At 50.1% G+C, this 9,779-nt stretch overlaps 1 protein-coding gene across 1 annotated transcript; it reads left to right on the top strand.

Moving 5' to 3' along the window:
* Window positions 1–7,998: 7,998 nt before the first annotated feature.
* LOC122666980 (probable inactive purple acid phosphatase 29) lies at window positions 7,999–9,132 on the top strand. The gene is given in 2 exon segments (XM_043863119.1): window positions 7,999–8,745; window positions 8,748–9,132. Coding segments are annotated over 2 exon segments (990 nt in total). The 5' UTR covers window positions 7,999–8,138; the 3' UTR covers window positions 9,131–9,132.
* Window positions 9,133–9,779: the final 647 nt, after the last annotated feature.

The following is a 9,779-nucleotide window of genomic DNA, read 5'->3' as shown; positions in this document are numbered from 1 at the left end:
AGTACAGAGGCTAAACGGACGTGTGGCGGCGTTGGCGCGATTCATGTCGAGATCGGGCGACAAGTGCCTACCATTTTTTAAGGCCCTAAAGAATATCCGGAACCCAAAAGACTTTATCTGGTCGTCCGAATGCCAGGAAGCTTTTGAAGAGCTGAAGAAATATTTGGAGAACCCGCCTCTTCTCAGCCGACCTGAACCAAAAGAGGAGCTTCAAGTCTACTTAGCCGCCACTCCCGTAGCGGTCAGTGCGGTGTTGATCAGGGAAGAGAGTCGAACTCAAAGGCCGATATACTATATCAGCCACGTTCTTGTTGATGCCGAGACCAGGTACTCTGGGTTCGAGAAAGTAGCATTCGCTCTAGTCACAGCTGCAAGGAAACTAAGGCCATACTTCCAAGGTCATCCGATTGCGGTACTGACCGACCAGCCACTCAAGAAGATATTGCACAAACCCGACGTTTCGGGACGGCTGATTTCCTGGGCAGTTGAGCTGAGTGAATACGATATAAGCTATCGACCGAGGATGGCGATAAAAGGACAAGCCCTTGCCGACTTCATTGCCGAATGCACGGGGCCCGAACATGAGGTCGGAGAAGAAAAGACAGTCGAAGAGGTCAGGGCTACTACCGACCCAATTTGGACCATGAATGTCGATCGCTCAAGTAACTCCGGAGGAAGCCCCGAAGGGTTTCTGGTCCAATATGCCCTAAGGTTCAAGTTTCCCGCCTCGAACAACGAGGCTGAGTATGAAGCCCTTCTAGCTGGACTTCGAGTCAGCAAAGCTATGGGCATAAAGCGCTTGAAGGTGCGAGGAGACTCCCAACTAGTGGTCAACCAGGTCAACGGAGACTACGAGGCGAAAGACGAAAGGATGATAGCATACCTGGGCCGAGCCCGAGATCTGATCTCCGAGCTCGAGCACTTTGAGATGACTAGAATACCGAGAAAAGAGAATGCCGCGGCTGACTCCTTATCCAGGTTGGCCGAGGCCGACCTCCAATACCTGAGCCGGTCAGTATACATAGAAATATTGGAGAAGCCCTCCTTACAAGAAGAAAGCGTAAAGCACATTGAAGAGGACGGGCCGACCTGGTTGGACCCCATTGTCAACTACTTGGAGAATGACCTGCTCCCGGGGAACCGAGACAAAGCAAGGAAGGTCAAGATCCGAGCCTCCAAGTACTCGATGATCGACGGAGTACTCTACAAAAGAGCAATCTCGGCCCCTCTTCTCCGATGTCTGGGACCGAAGGGGGCCGAGTATGCATTAGCCGAGGTGCATGAGGGAATATGCGGGAGTCACATGGGCGGCCGAGCTCTTGCATACAAGATACTTCGGCAAGGATTCTATTGGCCAAGAATGCAAGAAGAGGCCATGAGATACGTGAAGACGTGTGAGAAGTGCCAACTATTCGCGCCAATCCCAAGCCAACCAAACGAACGTTAACCTCAATGCTTGAGCCCAATCCCATTCGCTATGTGGGGAATGGACATTCTCGGAGATTTCACCCCGGCATCGGGAAACAGAAAATACGTAGTAGTAGCGATCGATTACTTCACCAAGTGGGTCGAGGCCGAGCCCCTTGCCACCATCACTGAGAAGAACATGGAGAAATTTTTCCGAGATAAGGTCATCTACCGGTTCGGGCTACCGAAAGTTCTCATCACTGATAATGGCGCGTAATTTAACAACCCGGCCTTCCGAGAGTTCTGCGAGCACTTCCACATTGACTTTCGACCCATCTCGGTAGCTCATCCACAAGTAAATGGACAAGTAGAAGTGTCCAACCGAACATTACTCGTCGGCATTAAGAGAAGGTTGGATGAGGCCAAGGGGAGATGGGTGGAAGAACTCCCAAGCGTCCTATGGGCATATCGGACGACTGTAAGAACTCCAACCGGGGAGAGTCCATTTCGCCTCGGTTATGGGACCGAAGCCCTCGCACCGGTTGAAGTTATGGCCTCATCGTACCGAGTGCTCAACTTCAATGAGAAAACCTATGAAGATGGGCTGAGAGCCAATCTTGACTTCCTCGATGAAGTCCGAGAAAATGCCCTACTCCGAAACGCGGCGTACCAACAGAAGACGGCGAGCTACTATGATTCAAGAGTCAAAGAGCGGCATTTCCGTCAAGGAGACCTTGTTCTCAGAAAACTCAGCGCATCCCAGCCGAGGCAACAAGAAAAATTAGTACCAAATTGGGAAGGCCCGTACATAGTCTCCAAGCAAATTCGCCCTGGCACATATCGGTTGCAGACTCCGGGGGGCAAGAAGGTACCGAGACCTTGGAACTCGGAAAATTTGAAGAAGTTTTTTCAATAATTGAGCATGCTTGTATTCGGCTTCAGTTCCGACATTCGATTCAATAAAGTCTTTTCTCCACCACTTAACGTATTGGCAAGCTCCCAAGTCGAAGTCGTAAGACCGGTCCTCATAGACCAGGCCGACATCAAAGACTGATCCTCATAGGTTGGCAGCCAAGTCGTAAGACCGGTCCTCATAGACCAGGCCGACATCAAAGACCGATCCTCATAGGTCGGCAGCCAAGTCGTAAGACCGGTCCTCATAGACCAGGCCGACATCAAAGATCGATCCTCATAGGTCGGCAGCCAAGTCGTAAGACCGGTCCTCATAGACCAGGCCGACATCAAAGACCGACCCTCGTAGGTCGGCAGCCAAGTCGTAAGACCGGTCCTCATAGACCTGGCCGACCTCAAAGACTGACCCTCGTAGGTCGGCAGCCAAGTCGTAAGACCTGTCCTCATAGACCTGACCGACCTCTCAAGGGCCGAAATCCCTATTTGGCCGAGCCTAACAAAGTACAAAACTAAGCTAAGGCATTAGGCTCGGCCAGGAAGGATATTCGGCCACGCGTCCGCTTATATGACAGCCTCTCCAATCGGACCGAAGGAAGCGGCGAATTAACCAACCAAAGCGAGGATCACATTGACCTCGGGCGTGGCATGGCCGAAACCGCCGACCACAGGAGGTATCGATGAAAAAGAGACGAGTTCCTAAGCTCGGCTAGTGAAACGACTCGGCAACTTGGCCACAAACAAAACAGAATACGCAAGGAAAAGAATGCTGAGGGCGCCGAGTTAAAATACTCACAAATTCTGGCAAAAATAAGTTGTTTTATTCATTGTAAGCCGACTGATCGGCAAGGTTACAAAATGGGCAGTTCGGCCCCAAAAAAAAAAAAAAGAAAAAGAAAATTTTTACATCTCCGTCTCCTCAGCGTGGGACTTGGAGGCGACCTCGGAAGCGTCCACGGTACTGGGCTCGGCAGCAGGGTCTTGGGGTCCGGCTCCCAGAGGGAAGACGTTGGCCGGAGCAGGGGCCTCGAGGGGCAGAGCTTGGGTGACCTCGGCTCCCTCCTCATCCCCCATCTCCCCTGCGAAGGTAGTCGCATCATCATCAAAACGGGAGAGATTGAGATCAGGGTACGCCGCCTTGATCTCGGCCAAAAGTTCAGCTCGGCCTGCCTCAAAACCCTCGGCTAAGGGTGGCTTCCTGATCTCATGGCAGATATCAGCGTACTCCTCCGATTGAAGATAGTCGCTGACTGCCGCACTCCGAGCCGTGGCCAGATCTTCCTTGGCCTTCTCCTTCACCTCGGCAAGCCGAGCCTGCAGAGCCCGGACCTTCTCTCTCTGTCTGGCCACCTCGGCCTGAGAGCTCTCCACTTCGGCCTCAGCAGCGGTGAGCTTCTCTTGGGTCTCTCGACGCCTCTGAACGGCATCCTGGGCATCCTGATAAGCCTTCTTGCCTTGGACATCCAAGGAATAGTTCTCGGTCGAGCCGCTCAAGCGGAGCATGGTCTCCCACCGCTTTGGCGAACCCCTACAAAAAAGCATGAGAACAAAAATCAAGACAAATTACCCAGATCATATCTAATTACGAAAGCCGACAAGAAAACTTACCATGTTAAAATCTTGGAATAAGGTGGAGAGGAGCTCGGGGTCGGACAGCGCCTCGAGTTTCTCCTTGTCGGCCGAAAGCTGACCTGCATCAAGCCATTCCTTGGCGTGAGCGGCCGACGTCAAGGCCGAGTCCCCCGGGAAGAGGCGCCAGGTCGGCCTCACGGGGACATTGTTGGCCGAAGCCCTCCCCAGGATGTATCGGGAGATGTTGGTGGGAGAAGCCACGGGCGGAAGGCCGCCACTCGTCAGGTTTACCGAGAGCTTTTGACGCTTGATATCTCTCGGCGGGCTCCTCTCGCCTTTTCGGCCTTTCCCCTTCCTCGGAGACCCGGCTGGACCCGTGTTCTTCTCGGCCTCCAAACCGACCACCGCGTCCGACGGTCCCGGCATTACGGCCTTGCCCTTGGAGGCCTTGGAGGACTCGCCCCGGGGTTTCTTCTCTGAATTCTTCTTCTTCCTATCTGCGATGGTCTCGGCCCTTAGCCGAGCTGTGTCCATAGGAGGAATATGGCCGACCACTGCAAGAGAAACCGAAAACATAAAAAACAAGTCAGAAAAGGAAAAGAAAACTAAAGTAAAGGGGTCAGCTCGGACTACAGAGACAAGCTCGGTAAGGGTTCCTACCAGGGGTCATATGCCAACTCTGAAGAAACCCCTCGTCCTGAAGCTGGAGGACATCGAAGGGCGGACGCTGGGGGATCAGGTCGAGCGAGGTCATCTCGTTCTCGGTCAGGGGTAGTACCCTATTGACATAGTTGAGGTTCATCTCCTTCCACTCGGTTCGGAGAGGGCTGTTGGGAATAGAAGCAAAGAAAAAATGGGGCTTCCAATTCTTGTTGAAGGTCGGCGCGCCGACCATAAATTTGTGGCCGCCTAGAGCCGCACTCTTCCCCGATCGGCGGCAGAAGTAGTACCACCCCTCCTCGGGAGACTTCTTCAGGAAGAAGAGCCGAGAAAAGAGCGCCACGCTCACACCTCGGCCCATCTCGCAGAACAAAGCGTAGAAGCCATACACGGCCAGCCAAGAGTTCGGCACCAGCTGACCAGGAGACAGGTGGAAGTGGTCCAAGATCTGGTCCACCAGGCTGAGAACGGGGAGTCGGAACGCATACTTGAAGGGTGTCTCGTACAGAGCCACCTCGCCGGGCCTGATGAGGCAGGCCATCTCCCCGGGATTAGGAACTCGGAGCTGAATGTCCTCAGGGATGGCGTAGGTCGTCCTCAGATAGCCGAGGTCGGCCTTCGAGATCGTGCTCGGAACAGTGCCGACACTGCCTTCCTCGGGCTCAGGGGCGTCGGTAGACGAGCTGACCGAGCCAACCCCCACCTCGGACGAATCTCCCTCACTTGATTCCTCATCGGATGACGACGACCCGGAGTTCTCGGCCCGGTCTGCGGCTGTGGATTGGGCCGCGTGGTCAAACTCCATGGGTAACGGGGGCTCGGCCACCTCGGCCTGACGAAGCTCCACTACATCGGGCTCGTCTGAGGTCGAGCCCAACAGGTCTATGGTGGGAGAGCGAGCGGGGAGTTCTCGGCTCAAACTCGCGCCCTCTGCCGCCCTGGCGAGCAGTTCGCCCATAGGACTACTACCAACTGACATACGAGGCGGAGAAGACTTACTGGTTGAAGAAGAGCTGAGCGGGAACGAAACGACGGCCGAGTCGATCACGAGCAAGCAAACGATGAGATCTACCGAGTTGACGGATCCAAACTTGCCGAGAAGTCAATAACTTAAAGCAGTGAAGAATGAATAGTTAGGAGTCGCCTATTTATAATCCTTGGGTTTTACTGATCCAACGGCCGACCAGAGCTCAACATGATCCAACGGCCCAGATCAAAGGACGTTTTGAATTCCCGAGCCCGCCATAATGACTTTACTGACGTGGTACAGACACCCAACCGTCAGATCGTGCAACATCAAATCCGCAGCAATAAATAATCTCGGCTCAACCGCAAGAATCTTCCAGACAAGCGACCAGGAAACTTCACTCATCAACGCCGAGCTGACCCCTGATGAGTGGGGGGGCCTGTGATGAGGCATAAAACATCCCACCTATCGGAGGCTGCCACGTGGCCGACCCGACCTCAGTCCGAGAACAGAGTTGGGCCGAGCAGGAAATTGGGCCGACCCCATCTCCGATAAGTCACCTGACAAAGCCTGAGTGGAGCGAGCTAGCCGGTGGCTGAGGCCGAGATTGTACGGGTCAGCCATAGACTCCTAGCCGAGCTCATGGCCGAGACCAACCTCTCGGGCCGACCTCCATTGCCGACCCCATGGGCCGACCTCGTAGGCCGAGCCCTCCTCCATTGAAGCTCCCATAGCACCCCACCGGGGATCTCCGAGCCACGTCAGCACATCCCGAGAAGCACGGGATAAGGACCGAGCCACGATCCTAGCGCATCACGGAATCGCACTCTACATGGACTCTTACCTTAATAAGAGTCCGACCCCGAAAATAACTCTCCACTCTGCTCTACGCGAGAGAACCTTCCGAAAGAAGGACTCCTACCATACTAGGACTCTTCCAACCGTCTCATCTCCTCCTTACTCTATAAATACCCAGGTATGGAGCACTATTCCTCATCTGGCTTTTTATTACGCAGTTACGCTGTCGCGTTGGAGACCTGACTTGAGCATCGGAGAGTCCTAGGTCGGAGCCACACCGGCCCTCTTGTGCTCATTGCTTGGTTTTTGCAGGTTCATCCACGGGCGAACCAAGCACCGGAGGTTTTCACACGCAACAGATATGGGTACGTTTATAAGAATATTTCAAAATATAAGAAAGATTTATGAAATAGATGAAACTCAAGAGATGATAGATATAATTGTTTGAAAATATAGGGATGATAAACGTAAATTTCTCAAAATAAGAAAACATGACTTGCCTTAACTGGGTTTGACAAGACCGAACCACCAAGTTTTTTGAAAGACGAGTACAGTTAAAAAACCTAATCCAACTATGTTCTTCATGTGTGTGAACCACCCCACACGGATTGAGAAAAATTAAAATCTTTCGTGCATGATTCGCTGAGTATTCCCTTGGTAAGGGTACGTAACTAGATTTCATGGACAATTCCTGGAGTATAATTTCTCTTGTCATCCATCGTAGTTTTCCACTATGGGTACCCTCAAGGTCAAGGTGGCTCATCTCCTTCCTTGCAAATGACTTGTTCAAAGCTTCACACGTAAAAATCGTGCGAGGCCCCATCAACGTGAAACTTAGTACTGGAGACGCTTTCTCCGTATTGCTGCCAATCATATGACAAAATGCATTTTAAACGATCACAAACGACAATCATATTTTAAACGCGTTTAAAAAATGTTTTTGTTAACAATGGCCAGAATTATTATTCTGTTAACTCTACGAAATTCCATGGTATTCGTTGTATTCATGGTTCTAGGTATCGGTATCATATTGTTCGTATCAAATAATATATATCGATTTTGCAAGTCATCGATACCGATACCATATCAATACCGTATCGATAGCACGATATGGACAAAGGGTAAAATGATCAAAAAAATCATTTTTAAAAGAATTTTAAGGGTAATTTTGTCCAATTCAAGATGATATTGTATCAATATCGTATCGATTTTGTGTATCGTCGATACCCATTCGGATACCGTGCACTAAAACCATGGTTGTATTTTTTTCTCTCTCTCTATGTTGAAGTCAACAAAATTCACAAAGGTGAAAAAGTTGTCGGGTCTTCCTAAGTCTTTCTCACCGACATTAATAACTTTAGGTATTGTTTTTATAATGTGAAATCTATACACATATTGACTTGACTTGACTTGACCTTGGGGTTGTATCTCAAACAAGTTAAGAGTCCAGAGTCTCTTGACTAGAGCAGTAGCCGAGCAATCTGCTCTCTATTTAAGTACTTGGCCAATAAAGAACCTCATCATTCTCTGTTCTATTAGTGTCTTCAACTCCTCCTACTGTAAAAACTGTAAAGAAGACAACACTAAAGGAGAGAAAGTTAGTGGTTTTCTCTCTTAAATGTTTTTCGTGTCGAAATCTTCTTTAATTTCCCGTTCTTTCTTCTTCTTCTTCTTCTTCGTCTGCCTCTACTTTGTTTCTACCATTGCCCCTGCCATTGCAAAGGTAAATGGGAAATCGAATTCTCTTCCACCATCATCAACAACATCTGCTTCGTCTCTGGGTTTCAGCCGGAACGGAGAGTTCAAGATCCTACAGGTTGCCGACATGCACTATGCCGCTGGGAAGGCCACCCCTTGCGAGAACGTACTTCCCGAGCAGTTCTCCGGTTGTTCAGACCTCAACACCACCGCCTTCATTGAGCGCATGATCCGAGCCGAGAACCCCGATTTAATCGTCTTCACTGGGGACAACATCTACGCCGTGGACGCGACGGATGCAGCAAAATCTTTGGATGCCGCTTTTGCGCCCGCCATCTCGTCCAAAATCCCATGGGCAGCTGTGCTAGGGAATCACGACCAGCAATCCAAGCTGTCGAGGGAAGGTGTGATGAAACACATTGTTGGGATGGAGGGCACCTTATCCCGACTCAACCCTCCTCCTGCGCATGATGTTGTTGACGGCTTTGGGAACTACAACCTCGAGGTTTTTGGTGTTGATGAGGAGGGTTCCACTATGCAGAACAAGTCGGTCCTCAATCTCTACTTTCTAGACAGTGGAGACTACTCCACGGTTCCCTCAAAAATCCTTGGCTATGGATGGATCAAACCTTCCCAGCAGCTTTGGTTCCAGAGAACTTCTTCTCAGCTCCAGAAAACATATATGAGCAAACCAGAGGCCCAGAAAAAACCTGCACCGGGGCTTGCATACTTCCATATCCATTGCCAGAATATGCAAGTTTCGACTCTGCAGCAAACTTCACGGGTGTGAAACAGGACGGAATTAGCTCAGCTTCAGTAAACTCAGGATTCTTTGCAACCATGGTAGAATCAGGGGATGTGAAGGCAGTATTCACAGGCCATGATCACATCAATGATTTCTGTGGAGAGCTAAGAGGTATACAACTTTGTTATGGTGGAGGATTTGGATACCATGCATACGGGAAGGCTGGTTGGGCAAGAAGAGCAAGGATAGTGTTAGCAACTCTAGAAAAAACAGATGATGGGGGTTGGGGAGGGGTGAAGTCTATCAGAACATGGAAGCGACTTGATGACCAACACCTTAGCGCCATAGATGCTCAGATCCTCTGGAGTATATAAGAGCTCGATCATCTTCTAGGAGCTGAGGCTAATGATTTATCATAGTGCCCTATTTTACCTTTAATATCATCATTATATATAGTCATACGAATAACAGACAACCAGGTCACATTAAGTTGGTCTTGTTGCACCTTATTGCTTGTTTTTATTCTGGTTGATAGTGTGATATGTAATGAATAAATATTTGTATATGCATTGCATTGAAAGTGGTTTACCAGGAATCAATTAAATGTCTATTTAAGAAGCCAACAGGACATGAACATGATGTGAGAATTCTATATGCACCCAAAAAAAAAAGAACAAAAAAAAAGATAGAGAAAACATTAAAGTACAAAGAGAATGATCGAGTCTTATAAAAAAATAGATGTGTCTACAAAAGAAAGTAGTGTTGAATTAAGTGAGGAGCAAAGATGTGGAATCTAACTCCTCTCAGGTTCCCTGCCCGGTTAGGTTTGTAGGTTCCTCTCATAGGGGGCCGGAAATGACGACCTCACCCCCGCCCGAACACACTACCCGGGTGGGATGAGGTCGTCATTTCCGCCTTCCCTATGAGAGGAATCTACGAACCTGACCGGACAGGAGGGGAAAAATTCCAAGATGTGTGTCCGATGGGAAACACCATGTGTACAACAACGAAGCGAGGAACCAA

The sequence above is a fragment of the Telopea speciosissima genome, chromosome 7 (genome assembly GCF_018873765.1).
Source record: "Telopea speciosissima isolate NSW1024214 ecotype Mountain lineage chromosome 7, Tspe_v1, whole genome shotgun sequence".
NCBI lineage: Eukaryota > Viridiplantae > Streptophyta > Magnoliopsida > Proteales > Proteaceae > Telopea > Telopea speciosissima.
Note: the sequence above shows the minus strand (reverse complement) of the source record. Positions and strands in the feature narration are given on the sequence as shown.